This window comes from Canis aureus, chromosome 30 (genome assembly GCF_053574225.1).
Source record: "Canis aureus isolate CA01 chromosome 30, VMU_Caureus_v.1.0, whole genome shotgun sequence".
In the NCBI taxonomy this organism is placed as follows: domain Eukaryota; kingdom Metazoa; phylum Chordata; class Mammalia; order Carnivora; family Canidae; genus Canis; species Canis aureus.
The window spans coordinates 35,392,688-35,415,300 of record NC_135640.1 but is presented as its reverse complement, the minus strand read 5'-3'; the positions used below and the strand labels follow the sequence as shown (position 1 = coordinate 35,415,300).

Sequence of the window (22,613 nt, the reverse complement as noted above, 5' to 3'; positions counted from 1 at the left end):
AGCAGCGGGGGTGGTGACACCCAACGTGGCTGGTTTTCAAGTGGGCTCCCCAGAAGAGCAACGGGACTTCAAGGTGAAAGCCACAGGGCTCCGGGGGCAGTGGGGCAACTTTTGGGCTTTGCAAAACACGGACCAGTCTCCACCCTCCATCCCTGCCATTAATTAAGACATCAGGCCTGACGGGGGAGAGGCGATTTAGGGGCTCTGCTGACCTCCCCAGAAAAGGCACAGGGAGGTCACCGCACTCTGCAGCTCAGTGGCTCTCTGCCACCAGCACAGTGCCTGGCAGGCTGCATGGGCTCAGGGACAACTTGTGAGGTGTGAGCTGAGACGCGGGATCAGGGCACCACGGTGTCACCACGGGCTCGGTCATTGTATAGTGCTGGAATATTCTGCGACTCCAAGATGCAGCAGTACTAGACCAGGGGACCCTGGAACCCCGGATTGTGCGCTCTGGGGATGATATGCCCCAGATAATGCTAATAAATGCACCTCTGTATCTTTAAAACACCTAATCCCTCTGCCACGAACATGCGAGCCTGTGACAGTGACGTCCTGGGATCTGGGGTGATGCTGACCGCTCCTGCGTCAAGTATGAGGATCGAGTAACCCGAACCACTCTCCCCACTTGAGGATTTGCAGCACCCTTTTGTCAGAACGGCGTCTCTTACTGTGCACAGCAAGTGTCCATCTGAAAGAAGGCAGGGTCCAGGAACAACTCGAGGACTTCTTTCTTCCAGGCTCGCTTGGTGTAGGCGTAGCCACTCAGGGAGCTCAGCAGCTGAGCGCCGGCCCGGAAGCTGGGAGCGTTGTAGGCGCTGAACCGGGGGTGGGAGGAAAAAGGGTCAAAGTCAGAGACAGTGCAGAGGAAGCCACTTAAAAAAAAAAAAATTATTTACTTATGAGAGACACAGGCAGAGGGAGAAGCAGCTCCATGCAGGGAGCCCTATGTGGGACTCGATCTCAGGACCCCAGGATCATGCCCTGGGCCGAAGGCAGGCGCTAAATGGCTGAGCCACCCAGGGATCCCCCAGAAGAAGCCACTTAATGCGTTTCCCACAACCTACGGTGACACCACGGGGAAGACAGCATTACCTGTGATTGCGTAAGTAAGGAAACACATAATATAGCAAGCGGGAGACCAATGGCACCGCCTTCTCCTTCTCGTCACTTCGATACACCATGTCCAGGAGAGATGCCAGGACCTAGCAGGGCGGGATCACGAGAAGACAGAAAGCTTCTGAAGCCGGTGACAGGAGGGATTAGTCCTCGAGGGGCGCCTAACCTAACAAGACAGCTGGCAGGGGCAGCCTGAGGCCAAGGGCGGCTCTCCAGGTCACCTGGGAGGGGCCTGAGAACGGGGTGCCAGCACGATGCTTCGGGGTGGCAATCGTGCCATCAGGGGAGGGCAAGCCAGGTGTGCACTGACCTCTGCCAGGAGGGACAGGGCCTGCACGCTGTACACCGAAGGGGCGGACGCGGACACCATTGCCGAGGCAGCGGCGGTGGCATCTGCTGACAGAAAGAGACATTTGTGCTTTAGTCACGGTGGGGGGGCCACGGTTCAGGCCCCTGGAACATTGCACGGGTGGGAGTGATGAGCCCCATCCTTGCACACTGAGTACGTAAGTAAGTATATGTTAGGGGGTCCTGTTAACACGCTCAACCTCAGTAAGAATCTGGGCACAGTGATCAAGGAAATGAGCACCGACTCAGTGTCTTCCGCCCCCGTGTCTTCTCAGCATAGTTCTCAGAACTTCAGTGTCCCCTCGGACGATCCACCGTACCCCCTCGGCCTCTGCCCCCCTGGCCTTCTCTCCCCCAACGGTCTGCTACTCCGCTGCGCCAGCTCAGTCACCCACTGGCACCGTCACACCCTTGCCTCCTCCTCCTCCTCCTTCCTGGACCCGGGCACAGACCCCCGAAGCCTCCAGCCTGCCGTCCTGACCACCATCGGCTCCTCCAGGTCTGCCCGCTCGTCTCCCCCCCGACACCCATGGTCTCCCAGCTACCTGGCCAGCGTCCTGGACTCTCTTGCTGCTCCCTCCCTCTGACGCACTCGCGTGGAAAAACGCAAAGCAGGCTAAACCCACAGATCAGCCCGTGCGGTTCTGGGTAGCTAAATGTTCTGGGGAAAACCAGACAACGATGAAATAGATCTCACTTTCCTTCATGACCGTGAGCTCAAACAGGCCCTGATGTTACCGGATAGACCCAGGGCACGGACGCCGGCGGCACGCTGGCTCTCCTGCTCTGCTGCGTAATGCTCTCGGACCTGCCCTCGGTAACCACCGATACCCTTCCCTTCTCACCTCATCACCTCCCCTCCGATTCCACAGAGAAATGTAAGAGAAACAAACAGGAACTCCCTCAGTTGGGGCACTATGAGCTATTAATCTAGAACATACGTATCGTTGCCTTCTCTCCTGTTTTGATAAACATGTCCCTGGCTCCTCTGGACGAACGGTAATTCCATGTATGACATCAACCCCGGCCCCAAGGCCATCAAGTGCTTCGCTTTCTAACTATCCTTTCTCTCTTTGGCATCGATTTCTTCCTCTCTGCTGCACAGATCCGTCATCATACTAGTATACTCCAATTTAAAAACAAATCAGATAAAGGGTATTCTTCTTTGGTCTTTATTTATTTATTTTTAAAAATTATCTATTTATTCATGACAGAGAGAGAGACAGAGAGAGAGAGAGAGAGGCAGAGACACAGGCAGAGGGAGAAGCAGACTCTGCGCAAGGAGCCGGACATGGGACTCGATCCTGGGTCTCCAGGATCACACCCTGAGCCGAAGGCGGCACCAAACCGCTGAGCCACCAGGGCTGCCCTCTTCTTTGGTCTTTAGTTCGACTTGGTCACTGTCCTCTTGACAAGCGAGCTTCCAGGAGTTGTGCGTTCCCAGCCTCCTCTTCCTCTCCCGGCCTCCTCCCTACCTGCTCCAGTATGTTCCCCCTGCGGCTTCCACATTGTCAAGCCCCGTGGGTCTCTGTCCGACCTGCCTCTGTTTCTCTGCAGCCTTCCACTGTGTTATTCCTCCCTCCTTCTGGAAGCACCCTCTTTCTCGTGTTTCATGACTCTCTTCTCTCTTGGTTTTTCTCCGACCCCAGTGACCACTTAAGTGTCTTTTCTGGCTCTTTCTCTTTTCTTCTGACATCTCAAATTTAATACTTGCAAAACCAAGCTCAATTTCCTGTTCCAGAATGTTCTTATTTTGGTTTTCTCCACCTCAGTAAGTTACATAAGCCAAAACCAAAGTCATCCTCGACTGCCTTTTTTTGTTTGCCACCGCATCCAGCCCATCAGCAAATTCTGCTGACTCTCCATCTACATCAGTCCACCTTTCCATCGCCCCTGCCTCCAAGCCGACACTGTCTCTTGCCCACACCACTGTGAAATTCTGCTAACAGGACTTCCTTTTTCTGCTCTCACTTGATACAGCCCATGTTGCTCACAGCAGCCAAACTGATGTTTTCTGAAGACCGCATGAGAGCCTGTCACTTCTCTAAACATTTTAATGGCTTCCACAGTGGGTGGGATGAAATCCAAGCTCCCGATCCGGCTCTCTACCAAGCCCAGCGATCCTCAGCTCCCACTCGGCTCCCTGCCCCCTGCCCACCACTTGCTAAGCTCCAGCCAGGCTGGCCTCACCCGCCTCGAAGACTTGCCACCCCTCTGAGCAGCGTCTCCCAGGTCTTGGCACAGCTGCCCCCACACTGCTCACTTCTCAGCACAACTGTCACCTCCCTGGGGACACGCTTTGTAACATCTCCCCACTCCCAGCTGCTCCCTGTAATAGGATTCTTATTGTCCCTGCACCGCTAAGAACCACCTGAAATTCTCAGGGTAACTTACTTCTTTTTTTCAATCTTTAAAAAAACTTCCATTTTGAAATAACTTCAGATTTTCAAAAGAGTTGAAAGATCCCTTTATTAGTGTGCTTTTTTGCTTATCATCTTCCATGCTGCCCCCATGTCTGCTGTTGTTGGGCCCGCCTGCGGGATACGGTATGTGGCACACACCACACGTGAGTTCAGTGTAAGGACCCGTGTGTCTGGGGCATGCGTAAAAATTTTAAATGGAGACAAATGTATTATTTGAAGCCTCACTCTGTTTCATGCTTTATGTGGGTGATACGTATACATAATTTCTTCAAGTCAAGTAAAATACAGTCATGATCTAAACACTCAGGATTTTGGTACTATATAATTAGCTAGTTAAGTTTTATACAGAAGCTCAAAACTCACCTCCAGCTTTGGAATTCTATGATTTCTTTAAACAAAAATCAGGTAATTTTACTATAATATTATTTTGAGGTTAAATTTAATCACAGCACCGAAGTCAGGCCCAGTAACAGTGGACCGAACATGGTTGGCACAGCTATTCTGGTGGTGGTGAAGCAGTTCAATCTGTACATTAGTACATAGGACAGAGATGACTGGGAGCAAATTAGCCCAGGAAAGGCAAGCTCTTCCTCCCTAAAACCACAACTGTTACCATCCCCGCAGCCTTAGAGCACCTTGTTGTTGCTTTATATTAGCAAATGATAGTACACTAGTTATAGGATCTTCATTACAGAGTGAAGTATATTATTTTACTTTATTTATTTATTTATTTATTTATTTATTTATTTATTTATTTATTTTAAATTTTTATTTATTTATGATAGTCACAGAGAGAGAGAGAGAGGCAGAGAAACAGGCAGAGGGAGAAACAGGCTCCATGCACTGGGAGCCCGATGTGGGACTCGATCCCGGGTCTCCAGGATCGCGCCCTGGGCCAAAGGCAGGCGCCAAACCGCTGCGCCACCCAGAGATCCCTATTTTTCTTTTTTTAAAAAGATTTTATTTATTTATTCATGAGAGATACAGGCAGAGGGAGAAACAGGTTCCTGATGTGGGACTTGATCCCAGGATCAAGTAGGCTCCACACCCAGCCCTGAGCTTGTGAGCTCAATCACAATCGCATGCCCAAGACACACAATCACTGAGTGACCCAGGTGCCTCAGCATATTATTTTTCTTATGCAAACCGCAAAACTAGTTATCAGACAAATACGGCAAAAGTAGCGGCCAGTGGTCCCGCAGTTTGTCCAGCAGGCCATCCTTCCTCCTCTAGGGAACAGAAGCCTCCTTTCAGTGGGCACCCATTTCTTGCAGCTCCAGTGTCCCAGCCCTTCCCTCCTCTCCGGGTCAGCCGTGTGGCCAAAGGTGAACCAGAATCTCTGCACAAGACTTGGTTAACCTCCTCTGAGCACCTGATTCCTGCTATGCCTAGAACCAGATGCTGATGCTAGGGCTTTTCACTTACATGAGCCAAAGTGTCTTGTTCTGTTGTTTCTATTATTTCTGTTACTGGTGAGAGAAAAGAACCCTGATTTTCTCCCCACTTTTTCTATGGTATGTTAAAGATCACAAACTTAGCTCTGAGCTGCTGCTGTAACTATTGCTCATGACAATGAAAGAGATAATAAAATATCACAGAACAGTTTTTGAACGTTTACTTTGTGGTGGGTACTGTACTATATAGTTCATATTAAGAACCTAAATATAATTTTTTTTTTGCCCTTGTGTTAACAAAACCAAGAGCAAACTGGTTCACTCATCTGGTGTAGCCAATACTGGGACTGGGCATATGTTCCTGTCCCTGTTAAATTATACTGAGAACTAGTAAAAACAGTAACTTTCTCCAAAATACATTTAATCCTGAAAAAAACTGAACACCAACTAAAACAGCTTCCTTATCAAAATAGCACGCACATCAAGATTTACATCGGGGCTCTCACCTTGTGCTGTGCCCACCAATCCAAAACTCCTTCTACTACCAGTTCTCCACCCTAAAAGATCTGCCACAAATGACTCAGCCAAGATCCTGCAACCCTACAAATGTCCTCCTTGAACTTCCCTGATGAGACATTCCTATGACTCTGCAAGTCTGTCTCTCCCTACAGTAGGTCTAATAATCTACGATCTGCTACATCGACAGCTGTGTCCGGTGGTCTTCGGGGCGCCGTTGATTAACCATCTACACAGCTGCACTTGATGCAGACTCCTCCAGAGTACCTGGTGGATCGATGGTCTGAGTGAACAGATGAGTCTCCCGACTGCTTTCCTAGGAGCTATAACTAATAATACGGCTGCGGTATGCCTAGCCCATGTGACTTCTACTAGAAAATTTTCACTTCCCAGGCAGTGATGAGACACAAGGATCACTGAGAGGCAAGGGTGTGTGAGTCATAAATAAAATATACAATCTGACTGCCTGACAACAGTTCGTCGGTTTACTACATTTTCTTACCATAGTTCCACAGAAAGAAAAACCTACATTTCCATATTCTTTATACCACATGGATTTCTTTTCACCTAATCCTTGCAAATTATCTTACGAAGCTACCTTCTTGGATCCTGATCTAGGCTCAGTGAGGGCTTCCATGGTAGCATATGTCACTTGGACACTATCAGTGGAATCCTATTGTTTATTACACATAAATTATGTTGTAAACAGTAAAACAAGAATGACTGCTTTTCTTAACTTTTTTTTTTTTTAAAGCAGGCTCCACACCCAGAATGGAACCCACCTCGGGGCTTGAACTCATGACCCTGAGATCAAGAGTCAAAAACCTTACCGGGCCGAGCCCTCCAGGAACTCCCAGACCGTTTACTTTTAAGGGAAATCCAGACCCTCTCACACTAGCTGGCAGCAGGCATATCTGGCCCCCTGTACCTACCGCACAAATCTTCTTCAACATCAGATTCTTCTAGAGAGATCTGAGGCTGGGCCTTCACTTCTAGGTTTCTGCTGAGCCAGCTGGTTTGTTCCAAGGAAGAGCCAGCAATGTTCCCTACAGCTTCTAGGACTTTTTGAGTGACTTCCTAAGAGTAGTGGGGAGAAAGAAGAAAGTTAGCTCAGGAGAAGCATCCAAAATGCCTAAAACAGCAACCATCCAGCAGAAACACAATATAGGCCACAACCAGAACCACACAGGTAATATGATGTTTTATAGAAACCACACTAAAGGGTCAGAAGGAAAAAGCTCATAACGTTTAACCTCATATACCCAAAATATGATTAACATGTAATCGACATAAAAACTGTTAATGAGATTTCACATTCTTTTTTTGCACTAGGCCTTTGAGATCTGATGTGTATTTTATACTCAAGCACATTCAACTTGGACAGGCCACATTCCAAGGGCTCAGCAGCCACACGTGACTAATGGCTTCCACACTGGCCCCCGCAGGCACACCACAGAGAGACAGGAAGTCACAGCTGCACACTGCATCTAGCAGATTCGTTTTCAGGGTTCTTCAGCACCATGGGTTCTTGCTGGGATTGCATCTTCCAATAGCATAACAAGAAACACAAATAAACTAAACTGACTCAATGAGGGTGAAGTGAGGAGTGATCTGTATCAGGAGTATAACCAGTGAAAGAATCTGGCCGAGGAGCTGTGATAAGGAGAGAAATGCTGAGCCACTTTCGCAAGCCAGCATCGTCAAGTCTCACCAGCAGAGGCTGGCGGTACATCCTTGACATCTGAGAATCGAACAATCCTAGCTTCCACTGTAAGCTATGCTTAGGCATGAAGCGAGGGCACGTCTGCCTGCCTGCGGTGAGCCTGGGCAGAGGTGTGGTGTGGTGTGGCTGGCAGTGGCAAGAGTGAGCAGGAAAAGGGACCGAGGGCTCAGAGGAGGTGAGCACACAGGGAAGAAGTGCAGGTCCTGCCTCGGAGCAGGAGTAAGGGGTTGGCATCAGGAGGCTGGGCATTATGGGGTAGAGGCAACCACAAGGAGCAGGGGCGAGGTGGACCACTTGTACTGGTTGTGATAACACTCGTGGCCAATGCTACCCCCAGAATGGACCGAAGCGAGGGATGTGCTATAGGTAACAGGCCACAAAACAGGGGCCTTGAGAGCTGAGTTTGGGAAGTGCTGTCCAAGTGCTGGTCACGCAGCGTGTGTGCTTTAATGATGTTTCCTTCTCTACAAGTGAAGGCCGGAGGAGCCCCCCAAATTTCCTGATTATGCTTGACTGTGTTTTATACAGTGCTCCAGCACTTCAGCAGTACAAACCAGAGACCCTTCACAAATGCCACAGATCATAACAATTAGCAGACATGTCACCAGAGTCATAGGACTGATAACACATCCCGGTTTCGATGGAAGTCTTGGCTCCAACAGCCCCTGCATCAATGATTCTCACTGTTGCAAAATAGTGACTTCCTAACTTTATCATTCTATTTATTAGGTGGCTATCTACTTGAAGATCTCCCTTCTCCTGGGGTGAGTTTCACTTTTACTTTGCAGGATTTTTCAAATTTCCTTTGAGTTATACGTTGCTTTACTAAGGGGGGCAGGGAAAGAAAGGCTCTCAGGAAAGAAATCCATGTCTACGGAGTTTCTATCCTAACGTTGCTAAGGTGGTGACGGCACCCACGTCTGCGTAGGGTGATGATGGGGGCATCCTGTCAACCCACGAGGGCTCGCTCAAGTGTGATGCAAGAGCTTTGGCAGGAGCCTGTGGCCCAGGTCTATCAAGCCCTCCCCAGACAGCAACAGAGGAAGCCAGATGCGAGAACAATTGCAAATCTAAGGAATGATCCTGCACAGTGCTGACATTCCCCCAGCACCTCCTCTAAAGGCGGGCACTATTCCTGGAACAGTTGCATCTGCTAGACTCTATACACAGACCTGCAGGTCTTTTTGGTCCTTCTTGCTTTCCACGTTGGGAGTTCTCGTCACGAAGTCATTGAGCATGCTGTTGGGAGACAATCAGCGTCAGACTAGGAGCGCTGCAGAAACAAGGTACCTTGGGGCAGAATAACACGGTGACCGGACTGGTGGGCCACAATACCTGAGAAGTAGAAAGTATCCGGGGGGAGCGAGATTCAACTGTACAGATTCCTTTAACACGCCCAACAATGAAGGAAAGTTCTCCTGCAAGGCTGTCACTGGGAGCCTATTTAAAAAAAAAAAAAAAAAGAAAAAAGGAAAAAAAAAAAAACCCACCCAACTGTGAACATGTGAACAAGTTAAAACACGTTATCATGAGCACATTTCAGATCCAGGCAGTTGGAAAGCAGAGGGAAGATGGCATATCTGACTAACTTGTTTGTTCTTTTCTAAGTTAAAATAATGCACAAGCTAAATTTTTGTATTCTGGCAAGAACTTGGGAGCCTGGAGACTAGAAAGCCTGCTGCTGACAAGTCAGATGCTCCTGGTTTCCGGTCTATCAGAGAAAGGCCTCAAACCAGAGGGCTTCTGATCCCTTGGATCTGTCTGGCTTGCATATCTGGCCTCCCCAGTGTTGTTGGTACCAGAGTCAGTCCTTGGGTCACATCACAAGGTCCCCCACCAGGAAGCTGATCTTGGGCAGCTTTCCAGACGAGGCCCGCATAGTACAATATGCTGCAGCTTAGCCACAGCCCGAGGGCTCCGGGTTCAAGTCCTGGTGCTTGATGTACTGCCTCCTGAGTGACATTGGCAGTGCCTCCTCTGCAAGAGGAGGAGGGTAAAAACCTAACGTGCAGCTGTTCCGAGAGCTCCCGTGTCACTCAGACCGCTGCAACAGACGCTTGCTAGCATCACGATGCATGGCAGCTCTCACCAGGAGAGATGTGTGATCAGCTCTTTAACTCCTGGAAAAAGAACTGGGGCGATGCTTGTGGGTGAAGCATCAACAGCTGGTCCAAACTAGAGCCCAGAGCCAGGGACTGCAGGGATTATGACTCTCTCTACCTACCCTCCTGCAACCTCAGGGCATGAGGAGTTGGAAGAAGCATGAAATGGGAACTGGGCTAACCAAGGAGCTTGTCCCTGGTTGTCAGATTGCCTGATTGTGTAACTCCACACCCGTGAGGATTTGGAGACTTCCCTGAGAAGGGGCTTCTGCCCCCCACCTGCCCCTAGTTACTGCAACAGAGACGGCCCTGGATGGTGGAGGCCTGCGAGCTGCACCTGGATGTGCCCGTGTCAGACCCAAGAGCCCAGGAAGGCTTCCTCTCTACTGTGGAGAACCACATGGGGGCTCTGCCTCACTGCCTCCTGCAGCAGAGGCTCCAGAAAAGTGCCAGTAAGCTCAGGACACCCCAGCAAAAGCCACGGGAAGGTGCTGGGGACAGCACCCAAAAGAATCATTTTTCCTTTTTCTAAAAGAAGTCTTCAACACGTTCAACACTGAACATAAAACATTCAACGTACAGCACTGGGACAAAGTGAGATCAGATCTCTGCAAAAGAAGTAAGAGCATCAGGGCATTCTCTCTCCTCAGGAGGAAAGTAAGACACCGTCACGGTATTTTCTCCAGGGGTCAAGTACAACCAGGGTTCTGCTTGGAATCCCTGCAAGAGCATCTCTAATTGAGAAGCCTTTGGGAAGGGCTGCATTACCTCTGGATGAAAGCGTAGCAAAACTGCAACACAGGGATATCCACAAGGGGCGCTTTCTGAAAACAAAAGTGAAACCAGTTACTCCAGGTTGGTAGGAAATGAAGTTAGAAGAAGAATCACAAGAGAAAATGAAACTGTCTCATAAAGCAAAGGGTTTTAGCCTGAGCTTTTCAAATACAGTAACACCCATGACCCCATCCCCATCCCCCCCAGCATAACAAAACAAACGTATGCTATGAGGTCCCCAAACATGACTGTCCCTCTTAGCAGACTTCCCCGGGAGAGTCCACACCAGGCTTTTAATAAATATTCAGGGGAAATGTGGCATCGTAGCTGAACTTCCCTAAACAAGGTGGTGGCCTGTTGACCCTCATGAGGGTGTGCAATTGGCTACAGACAACAGATGATAAAAACTTTTAATTCTTAGCTCAAGGAATTCCCTTAAACTCAGACCAGACAACTTCCCTGAATCCCAAGTGGCTGCAACTACTTAGAAACTGGCTTTGAAAATTTTCCCCCTTCCTTGCTTATAAAAAGCTGTTTGTAGAAATTATACAAGTTGAGCTAATTAAACGAGTCGTGAAACACAATTCTGTTACTCAAACAGCCAAAAACCAGCCAGCCAGATGAGATCTAGTGTGTGTGTGTTTGTTTTTTCAGCCCAGGAGTGGCAGATATTTGTAGAAATTCAAGTGATGTGAAGGAATAAAACTAGAACTGTCTGTTCTAGTGCATAGAAACTGTGCATAGAAAACCTGTCGCAGAGGCTCCTCCTGGCGGACAGCTCACTCCGGCTCTGCTCATAGGAAGTGACCACCAGTGTGCAGGGTCACTTTCCTGACACTTGAGACTTGTTCAGGGTTATAAAATGTGAAGTCACCAAGAATCTGATGGCTCTTTCACCCCTGCTCCTCTCTTCGGGGTTGACTACTTTAATATTTATGTGCAAGAGTGAAGGCAGCAAGACTATACCCGGCATTCGCGGGAGGCCCGACAAATGCCATGGATGTCACCCCTGTGCATTTTACATCCGATTCCTTGTGCTTCAGCAGTTCCATAATCTGGCCTCATGGTGTTAATTTTTAGGCTGGCTTATCTTCTTTTCCCCATTAGAAGAGAGCTGACTGAGGGCAGTAGGAGTTTCACTATTTAGGACCCCTTACCACTGAAGCACGTAGCTGATTTTCATTTCTGGAATGATAAAGGACCAGGGCCCTGAACACACTGGCTGGGGAGGAGCCCTAATAGGCCTTCTTAGCACAGACGTGTCTGTAGAGGCTCCCCTGTGCCATGTACCAGCTATAAAAATGGCTAAAGAAATTCTTGGCCAGTTTTCCCACTTATAGGGTAAGACATAGCTGAAAACACTGATTCCAAGGTTCAGCTTTTGTTTGCTGTCCCCAGTGCGATGACCTTAATACCCGAAGCTATATGCCTTTTATTTGTTATAAGACTTTTTATTATGGTAAAATATACTTAAGGGGCGCCTGGGTGGCTCAGTTGGTTAAGTGACCGACTCTTGGTATCAGCTCAGGTCATGATTTTAGGGTCGTGGGATTGAGCCCTACATTGGGCTGTGCACTCAGCAGGGAGTCTCCTCTCCTTATGTTCCCTACCCAGCTCATGCCCTCTCTAAAATAAATACATCTTTAAAATATACCTAAAATTTGCCATTTTAACCATTTTTAAGTGTCTAGTTCCATGGCTTTAAGTTCATGTGGCGTTAACATTCATATTGTTGTACAACCATCACCACCATCCATCTCCAGAGCCTTTTCATCTCCAAACTGAAACTCTGTCCCAAAAGACAGTAACTCCTGTTCCCTCTCCTCTCTCTGGCAACCACCACTCTACATTCTGTAGGAACTATGTTCACAACAGACTACTCTAAAGATCTCATGTAACTGGAATCACATAATTTTTGTCTTCTGTGACTGGTTTCAAGGTTCATCCATTGTTGTAGCAGGTGTCAGAATTAACTTTCTAAGGCTAATATTCCATACTCCACTGTGTGGATACATCTGGTTTTCTTTATCCAATCATTCACCAATGGGTACCTGGGTTGTTTCTACCTTTTCACTATTGTGAGTAATTCTACTATAAAAATGGTGTTTCAATATCTGTTTGAGTAAAACTTTATTTTTAAATAATCACTTTGGGGCACCTGGGTGGCTCAGTCAGTTAAGCACCTGCCTTCGGTTCAGGTCATGATCTCGGGGTCCTGGGATGGAGCCCCGCGTCAGGCTCCCTGCTCCAGCAGGGAGTCTGCTTCCCTCTGCCCCTCTCCCTCTACCCCTACTCTCTCTCCACTCTATTAAATAAATTTAAAGATCTCGAATGAATGAATGAATGAATGAATGAATGAATGCTTTGTCCATTCTGCTAGTTTTCATTTAGGGAACTGTCCTTATATTTTTCCAAACAATTTAAAAAACATATTTATTCAGTCATTCATTTATCTGAGAGAGAGCTCACAAATGCACAGCAGTGGGGATGGGCAGAGGGAGAGGGAGAAGCAGACTCCCCGCTGAGCAGGAAGCCTGACATGGGGCTTGATCCAAGGATCCTGAGATCATGACCTGAGCCAAAGGCAGACACTTAATCGAGTGAGTCACCCAGGTGCCACTTTCCTAACCACTTTAAATTATCTGATAGAAGGCAATTATTTCAAAGTCAAAATAAATCTCTGGTTTCTATTAAACTAATTAAGAACAAAACAGCTCCTATACTTTCAATGAGGCACCCTGGGAAACACAAAAAGCTCTGAGTTGCCTGGCTGGCTCAGTCAGCAGAGCATGTGACTTTTCATCTCGGGGTCGTGAGTTCGAGCCCCGTGTTGGGTGTAGAGATTACTTAAGAATAAATTCTTTCTTTTTTTTTTTTTTTTAAAGCTCTAAGGGCATTAAAAAAAAAAAAAGTTAAACCACAAAGTCTGCTCTGTTTCAAAACCATTGCACGTGACTGGAAAAGGCCTCTAGGTACCAAGGACTTCCCCGGCTGCCGTGCAGAAAAGTTGCAGCAAAACTCTCAGAGCTTCACGGTTCCATCCTAGCGCCCTTCTCGCGCCCTGCCTCCACTGCGGCCAGAAGAAATCTCTTCCTTCTCAGAATGCCTCGAAGGAGTCCTGTCCTCTGACCTTTTTCATTTTTACGTAAAAATTATGCAAACGTTTAACTTGCCCTTTGACAAAGACCTTCTCTTCTCTTTGAACTCTGGTCAGAGCTCTCTCTTCTCCTCCTGGGCCTGTGGGGGCTGGGACTTCCAGCCGAAATGACTCCGGCCCCCACTAACCTGTACTGGGAACAAACACTACCGAGGTTTCTAGCAGCTCAAGGCGGTGTCCCGCAGATGATAACCCCGTCACCCTCGAATGCCTCCCCAGAGAGCTCCAGGCTGCCAAAACAGTTTGCCGTTTGCTCTGTCAACACCGATAGGCTCCTGACCTCCCTGCCTGGGGCATTTATTAACCCTTCCTTTGAGATGTGCATGCATCCTCTAGGATAGGAAAGGTCTTCCTCCAGGACCTGGGAGCTGTCCTCTGAGATAGCCACTGAACGAGACCGGCCCCCTCCCTGCTCTTTCAGAATTTTCCACTTCCCTGACTTTGCTGGAGCCCCTGCTCGTTCACTGTTCCTACTCCCCCGTTGTTTGGGCTAAAATACCTTGCTGCCTCTGAGCAAATCAGAACTGAGGTCAGCTCTCTCTCCCAACAGTAGCTACTGAATAAAGTCGGTCTAGGCCACCTTTAGGTGTAGCATCTGGCTTTGCTTCTCTCTGATGCCTCTTAGGCCGTGAGTTCCTTGAGGCAAGTGCCATTTCCTCTTTTTTCTTTTCCTTTTTTTTTTTTTTTTAGATTTTATTTATTCATGATAGACACACACACACACACACACAGAGAGAGAGAGAGAGAGAGGGGCAGAGACACAGGCAGAGGGAGAAGCAGGCTCCATGCAAGGATCCTGACATGGGACCTGATCCAGGGACTGCAGGATCATGCCCTGGGCTGAAGGCAAGCACTAAACTGCTGAGCCACCCAGGGATCCCCTCTTTTTTCTTTTTTTAAGATTTTATTTATCTTAGAGACACACAGAGAGAGGCAGAGAGATAGGCAGAGGGAGAACCAGGCTCCCAATGCAGTACTCGATCCCGGAACCCCGGGTTCACTCCCTGAGCCGAAGGCAGACATTCAACCACCGAGCTATCCAGGAATGCTTATTTCCTCTTTTCCAAAGCTTTGTTCAACTTAGCATGCTGCAAGTACTTGGTAAGAACCCATCTTCGGGCTGGGGTGCTACAGCCTGGGTAGAGACAGCCCTGACCTCCAGCAGCTCCCACCTTCAAACTGGTGAACTGAAGCCCATTAGGCACACTTCACAGAGTCTCCCCCAAGCCCAGGAAAACACCTCCATTTCCCTAACACCAGGAATTCTCAGGTGCTCCTGCGACCTCTGCTTCCCTCCCAAACATAATTATAAAAGATAGGAGGGTGCCATGCATTCATCTGGAAGATCCCCAGGCTTCCCACCTCGTCCCCGCGGATCTGCGGCGGCCTCTTCACCACCTCCTTTGCTAGGTGCAGCACCGTGTCCGTCTGCAGGGTGCTGAGCGCACAGATCAGGTCGACAAGGGTCAGTTGGGATGCACTTGCAGCTGGGACAATCTGCCAAGGAAAAAAAAAAAAAAACAGCTCTCTTCAAACTCACAGAGAGAAAACAAAAATAAGAATGATGCACAGAAAGTATTCTGTAATAGCTGCCCTTGGAGAGAGAGCTTTAATCTTTTAAGTAAATATTTAAACAAAACTAGGTAAAGGACTCTATTGGTGGGGATAAAGAGGAGGCTGAGTATTTAATGACAGTGATGTATCAGCATCTGACACACATGAGGAATAACAGGCATAGGTGATGATAGGGCAGTGACATTGGTATGTTCGAGCTTAGAAAGAATTTTGTTTCATTTTTTAAACAGTAATCTCTATACCTATTGTGGGACTCAAACTCACATCCCTGAGATCAAGGTTTGGGTGGTCTACCAACGGAGCCAGCCAGATGCCCCTCAGAACGCATTTTTAGAAACAGATACACTTAATTTGAACAAAGCAGGCTGGCATTGAAAGATAGCTCTGAAAGTATGAAGCTAGTAAACGGGAAACCAGATAAACCAGGTTCTCGATGGTTGGCCTTGGCAGGAAAGCCCTGGTATGGGAAGTACTTTTGTTTTGTTTTAGTTTTTGGGGGGGAGGGGAGGGGAAGTACTTTTGATGATGGAAGTCTGCATAATACGATCGCATGCACTTGGAAGGATAAGGATTACCACCAGGGAAGATCCTACAGGTGCTAAGCAAGGTGGCCTACACCACCAACCTCTCATGCCTCCTCAGGGAACAGGAGCCCATGTTGGGCACTGAGATAGTGTCCAGGGAGTGGGAGAGACCCTCTGAGGGAAGTGAGATAGAAACCTAGATGGTCGGAATCCCTGGGTGGCTCAGCGGTTTAGCGCCTGCCTTTGGCCCAGGGCGCGATCCTGGAGTCACGGGATTGAGTCCTGCGTCGGGCTCCCTCTGCCTGTGTCTCTGCCTCTCTCTCTCTCCCTGTGTCTATCATAAATAAATCTTCAAAAAAAAAAAAAAAGAAAAGAAAAAAGAAACCTAGTCAAGAAAGAACAAAGGAAGAGGATTATGTTGGTTTTGCAGAAATAAAACAAGTCCCTGGAGGACTTAGTGATAGACCAGTCAGTGGATAAAGAATGGATGAGCTGCGAACTGAAGTCATCTTTGGGAATAGGAATGCGACAATTTAAATCGGTTTTACGTTTTTGCAAGTATTATTTTTCTAAATTAAAAAGCCTATGGAACCTGGGTGACAATGATGTGTCAGTGTAGTTCATGACTGGAACAAACCTACCACTTGGGGGGGTGCTGATCATGGGGGAGGCCATACACGTGTGGGGCAAGGATATTTGGGAAATCTCTGTACTTTCCGCTCAATTTTGCTGTGCACCTACGACTGCTCTTAAAAACTATAATAATAAAGTCTTTAAAATAATAGTTTAAAAAAAGCTCTAGGATGGCACTACATGCAGGGAAGGACCAGCAGGGGTTCTCGCAGGTAGGATAACGTGCACTCGAGCTGGGAGGCAGGTTCATGGTTTCTCTATTTCGTGGAACATACATGCTCTATGTGCTCTTCTACGTATGCTATTAGATATTACATTTAAAAGACTGAATGGAAGTAGTATGTATTCATTACACAGAGATCTGAGAGCAAGCCAGGGGTGAGCTCCCTGCACCCCCTGCCACCTGCCCACCCACCCACAATCCTAGTTGGAGGCACGGCTGTGTTATCTGTGCATTTAAAACAGTGAAACCACTTCAGCAGTTTCCCGCGTCGGTCTCCAATGTCACCTCTGATTACACGCGACTCTGGTATTTCTGGCAGAGTAAGTTTAAGTACAACTTTCATTTTTAGACTCTACCTTCATCTTACTGAGACGTTTAACCTTCTTTCTGCTCCACACTGCTGCGACAGCGGCGGTTAACTGAACTCCCAGATGGGCCGTCAAGGGGTTCAAGAAGTCTAAAATTTTTTGTCGTATGGTCTAGAATGGGAGAAAGAGAAGAGTTATGGCACAGTAGCACCCGGGCTTTCGCGGACCGCCCTCAAATGCTGGGAGTGGAAGCTCGCTGGTCTGCCCGAGGGAGGCCTCCCCTCAACCCCAGGCCGGGGCAGGTCCCTTGGTCACATGCTGTCAGAATATCCTGTGTTTCTTTGTAGTGCTTCTCATCTTTTAATTTTTTTAAAGATTTTTTAATGTATTTATTTATTGAGAGAGAGAGAGAGAGAGAGAGAGAGAGGCAGAGACACAGGCAGAGGGAGGAGCAGGCTCCATGCAGGGAGCCCGACGTGGGACTCGATCCCGGGTCTCCAGGATCACACCTCGGGCTGCAGGTGGCGCTAAACTGCTGCACCACCGGGGTTGCCCTCATCTTGATTTTTATACTGGTGGTTAGCATGCGTGTTTGCCACGAGGGCGAGGACCTCATACCTTCTTGTATGAACAAGGCCCAGTGCCCTGCAGCAGGCACACAAATATTTGTGGAATGAATGAATTTACTGAGCACTTACTATGTCCCTACGTCTATGTTTAAGATCATGTTAGATGCAACGAGCATGTGGGGGAGATGTCCTCCATCCTGTGCCCCGGGTCCAACCCCTGTGCCCCTGCTTATATGTACAACTGCCTGCAAAGTGCTTCTGCTCTCTACACCCCAACGTTCTTGTTTGTAACCTGGGAATAAAAACAGTGCCCACCTCATACATGTGGGCTAAATGCGCTAATAAATGTAGAGTGCTTTAGATGATGCATGCTTCCAACTTAAGAAACTCCAGCACACAGAGGCTGGGGAACCTGCCCAAGGTCCCACAGTATGGTTGAGCAGAGCGCTGAACCTGAGTCATCCCGCTCCCCATGCTCTGAATCAGTCTGCCCAGCCTGGGTTGCCGGATGCCTGTGTAAGCCCTGGCACTGGGCGGTCAGCTGACAAGAGATATGACCAGATAATTCCAAGGGGCCATACCAGGCAATCAGAGACTGAGCCACATGCCCCGATGCTTCCAAGGCAGAGACTGCTATAATTGAGAGTGGGTGTGAACTAGAAACACCCTGGGCTATGTAGGTTTGGTTTAACAAAAAAACTGAGACACCATAGCGTTCCACTTGATGTGCCCATGTGTCCAAGGCACCACTGAAAGGAGGACATAAGAGACAAGCTGTGTGATAAAAGTGTTTCAGGGAAACAGGTGAGATCTTTTGGTACCCCATTTCAAGCCCCTAGAGACTTTATTTTTACTTTAAATAAAGAGATGAAAGGGGAAAAGACGGGTTGAATTCACAAAGCCTTTTTTTCCATAAATAGGAAAATTATTCTTTTTAAGATTTATTTATTAGAGAAAGAGAGAGAGGAGGGGTGGGAGGAGGGACAGAGAATCCTCAGGCCAACTCCCCGCTAAGCAAGGAGCCCGAGGCAGGGCTTGATCCCAGGACCCTGAGATCATGACCTGACCCGAAATCAAGAGTTGGACGCTCAGTTGACTGAGCCACCCAGATGTCGCAGGAAAGTTCTTTTTTTTTTTTTTTTAATTGGGATTCAATTTGCCAACATTTAGCATAATACCCAGTGCTCATCCTGCAAAGTGCCCCTCTCAGTGCCCATCACTCAGTCACCTCAACCCCCTGCCCACCTCCCAGAAAGTTATTCTAATAAACTGGAGAGTTCTATTTCTGACTTACAAGTAACTTGGGTTTCACTGATCACATTAAGCTTGATTATTTATGTATATATTCCTGTACATACTTATTTTTGGTGGGACAAGACAAAAGAATAAAACCACAGAGGAAGTTCTCTCACTTTGGTGGTTTTAAAGTAAACGGAAGAGGATCCCTTCGTGGCTCCAAGGAGATCGACGGGTCTCTTGTGAGTCTCCTCCTTTCTGAGAACATTCCAGAGAAGGGCCATGGTGTTAACGATTCGAGGCAACTCTTCCAGAATGGCATTCTTGGCATTTTTCAAATTGGTAGGATCGCTTATGGTAGTGGTCTACAATTGAAAGTGAACATGAGACTTGGCTGCATGTGTGGCATCAGCCCCTTTCCCATGAGGCCAGGAGTGGGTGGGGTGGGAGTCTGGGCAGTTGCACGCCTCCAAGCAAGTCCCACGGGTGGCGGTCTGGAAGCAAAATGCTTCCCCGTGCATTTCAACCCATGGCCTTCTTTCTAAGAGGGGCACCTGGGAGTCTGAGGTTCCATGTTACAGACTCTTTCATTCAGCATTACCTGTATTCTGAAACGTAATCCCCAACAGGGCAGAGCAAATAACAGCTGAAATGGTATCAGACTGGAGATTTCTCAAATACCATGTGTAAAAAATTGGCACCAAAAAGACATTTTATCCCATTTGGTTACTGATAAAACAATGGGCAATGGGACGGTGCCTCGGGGAGCACCAGAAAAACAAAGTACATTTGCATTACTTTCCCACATTTGTGCACATATATTTGCATACGCGCTTGCATTCTGTGCAAGTATACATTTGTGTACATATTTACAGTTATTACGTGTGCATATTTCTTATTTGAACTGGTCATAATCCAATGAAGACAACACAATATATGAAAATTGCCTCAAGCCTGGGGAGGGAGGCATAGAAAAAAACTTACCTTTTTGTTTTGGTTGGGTTGTTCCAGAAGACAAAAATGAGTAATGGTTGTCAGGCCTTCCAAAAGAGTGAGGGGGTAATCTGGGGAAATGTTTTCCCTCTTGGAGGTCATGCTTTGGTGAAGAAATGAGAAACTCATGAGAATTTTTATGAATGAAGCTATAAGGTTTTTAACCCTACCTAAACGCAAAAACCAGTGAGCTAGCACTATCTTTGATAAATTAGGGCCCTCTTAATGAAATATCGTTACAATAACGAGGGGCACTGTTTGTGCTTTTACATTTTACATTCCTACAGTCTCTGTGGAAAAATGTTTTCAGGTTATTTCAGAATTTCTGTAAAGGTGACGCATGTCTTTACTTCGGTTTTGGAAAAGTAATGGAGTGTGGCTACAACACTCAGCTAGCCTGGGTACCTGTGTGGAATCAAAAATGAAGGACATGAGCATTTAGCTCCTTGTTACCCCTCTTGACAATGCAAAGCAGGCTTTTGATTAGGTTGGAATTATACTCCAACTGGCTTCTATGGCGCGTCAGGTCAGCCACCTGTTACAAACAGGATCATCAAAGCAGTAATAACATACCAAATGGTTTGCCATACCTGATAGAGAGCTTCACAGCTTCGCTTTCATACTGCTTGACCAGCTCATCCAAATTCTTGCAGATCTGGACAATGAAAGGTGTCACGGTCCAGCCCAGGGACTTTCCAAAGTACGGCAAGGAATGCGTGACCAAGCTCACCCAGGCCGGGTGCATGCCGTAGCCATAGGCCGGCTGCAGACCCCTCACCACGGCGGACACCAGCAGCCCCTGGGAGGTGAGCGGGTGCGGCTGCATGTACTGCATGGCACTGATGGCCTGCTGGAAGTTTAGGGCTCTCCGCCACTCCCGGGACAGTTCTGGCTGATTTTCAGCCTCCTCCTGGACCTGGCCCAGGTGATGTTCCAGGACAATGAGCACCTGCAGGAGCTTCAGCAACTCGATCTGCAGGGGGTGCTCGCTCCAGATCTGATCCTGGCCCAGGTTGATGAGACTCTCCTCAAAGAGGCTCTCCTCCTGCAGGGCCCGGCCTCGCTCGGCGGTGGCCAGGCCATAGCGCTTCTGGCTCGTGTACATGGATGCTGACAGCGAAAGCAGGACGAACTCCTGAACTTTGCACCTCTGCAGCAAGCTGTGAATGAACTCCACGTTCTTCCCCTCGGCCGACTTGGCCACGGAGACCAGCTGCGTCATTATTCGGATCAAAACCTCCACGCTCTTGACCTGTACGTCCCGGTTGCCGAGGACGTCTCGGTGGGAGACCTTCAGGTAACAAGGGTAATAGCTGCGCAGGAAACTGAGGCACAGGTAGGTGAGGAGCTCGATCAGCAGGGAGTGGGGACACACGCTGGGAGACTGCGTCTGGAGTTTCCCGTAGAAACTCTGGCCGACCAGGGCCTCCTGGTGGCGGGCGAGGAGGTTGGAGATGAGGTTGAGGTGCGCGGTGGAGCTGGTGTCCATGCTGGTCCTGGACACCGCCTCGATAAACTCCTTGGGGTTGGTCTTGAGCACGGCCTCTAGCACCGAGAAGGCATACAGGACTCGCCGGGAGTCGTAGGGCTGCAGGTAGAGCAGAATGTGCTTGAACAAAGCCTCGATGGTCTCCTGCCTCTCCCGCTGCTGCTTCAGCAGCCGGGACGTGCTGAGGGCCTGGAGCTCCAAGTCGGCCTCCTCGTCGCTGGAGAACGACTCCGAAGCCTGGGTCTTGTCTGAGTCCACGCGTGCCAGGCCTAACCTGGCACTGGGCCTGAAGCTTTCTGCCTGGAAAGCGGCCAGCAGGGCCGAGCGCTTGGGGTAGGCCCTGCCGCCCATGGGGATGGGCGCGCAGCAGCTCTCTTCGTGGCTCAGCTCCTGCGGGTCGTGGGAAGGGGAGGAGAAGGAGGACGTGTTCTCACTGTCCGTGTGGGCAGAGCTCGTGTCCGCGGACTCCGTGTGCTCGCTGCTGTCCAGCGTGCTGCAGGCCGTCCTGTCGGGAAGGTCCACGTAGTAGGGGAGGTCATCCTCACTCAGCTCGCTTCCGGGGGGGCACTTCTCCGGCTCCTTCTCCACCTCGGCCCAAATGGCCTCACGGTCGACGGTGGTGAACTGGCTGAGAGGCACGCCTTCTTCCGAGCTGCCCTCCTGAAGCTCCGATGCTCCACACGCCTCCTTGAAGGGGATTTTCTTCCTGTTAAACCAACGATGCAAGTCTTCTGAAAATTACAAAATGACAAACGGCTTCAGAACAGAAGGGTTGGCGGTGATACATCAGTTCCAGAATGCCCTTTCTCTTCAAGCCAGACAGAAAGATCAATGCTAATAAAATTCCCCCCATACAACACCAGAATCTACATTGTATCGTGGACAAAAGGCAGTCAAGTAAAAGTGAACGGGTCTTTTAAAATGTTCAGGGAATCCGGTAATTTAGTTACACTGTCACAGAAAATGTAAGTATTGCAACTTTTACAGGGAGGGTGATTAAAAAGTATATTATTTTGTTCCTGTCAAGAAATGTATGCCACAGAAGTGTCCGCAGGATTTCAAAGCTGTAAGGGTATTTGCTGAGCTGTCACATGGGAAGACAAACCGGAAAGCGAATAAAACATTCAGACAGAAAAATTGTGGCACACGCATGCAGTGCAGTACCATTTGGGTTTCTAAAAGATACATCTGTACGTACTGATACAGACCAATGCATGGCATATTTTAAGTAAAAGATGAAAAATCAAGCTGTATTGAATGAGCTCGCTTAGGGGAGAGCATCTATAATACGCCGCTCTAAAAAAATCTGGAGGACTATCCGCCAAACCATTAACAGTACTTAGCTCTATTAGCTAGCATTCCAGGGGACTTTCTTTCTTTCTTTTTTAAAGATTTTATTTATTTGATAGAGTGAGTATAAGCAGAGGGAGAGGGAGAAGCAGACTTCCCGCTGAGCAGGGAGCCTGATGCAGGGCTCGACCCCAGGACTCTGTGATCATGATCTGAG

The 22,613-nt window shown here is 48.4% G+C and overlaps 1 protein-coding gene across 5 annotated transcripts in view; it reads right to left on the bottom strand.

The window, feature by feature from the left end:
• Positions 1 to 22,613, bottom strand: part of DOP1B (DOP1 leucine zipper like protein B) — a 105,405-nt gene that overhangs the window by 13,736 nt on the left and 69,056 nt on the right. For all 5 annotated transcript variants that reach the window (XR_013368811.1, XM_077879148.1, XM_077879146.1 and 2 more), the window contains 12 exons: positions 20,208 to 21,837; positions 19,609 to 19,720; positions 18,801 to 18,989; positions 16,868 to 16,990; positions 14,919 to 15,053; positions 10,394 to 10,449; positions 8,859 to 8,963; positions 8,696 to 8,762; positions 6,733 to 6,877; positions 1,430 to 1,512; positions 1,096 to 1,205; positions 672 to 818 (listed from right to left, as the gene is read on the bottom strand). Coding sequence is in view for 4 of the 5 variants with exons in the window: in XM_077879148.1 (XP_077735274.1) it covers positions 672 to 818; positions 1,096 to 1,205; positions 1,430 to 1,512; positions 6,733 to 6,877; positions 8,696 to 8,762; positions 8,859 to 8,963; positions 10,394 to 10,449; positions 14,919 to 15,053; positions 16,868 to 16,990; positions 18,801 to 18,989; positions 19,609 to 19,720; positions 20,208 to 21,837 (2,902 nt within the window). In the remaining variant the exon portion in view is untranslated. The remainder of the gene's footprint in view (positions 1 to 671; positions 819 to 1,095; positions 1,206 to 1,429; positions 1,513 to 6,732; positions 6,878 to 8,695; positions 8,763 to 8,858; positions 8,964 to 10,393; positions 10,450 to 14,918; positions 15,054 to 16,867; positions 16,991 to 18,800; positions 18,990 to 19,608; positions 19,721 to 20,207; positions 21,838 to 22,613) is intronic.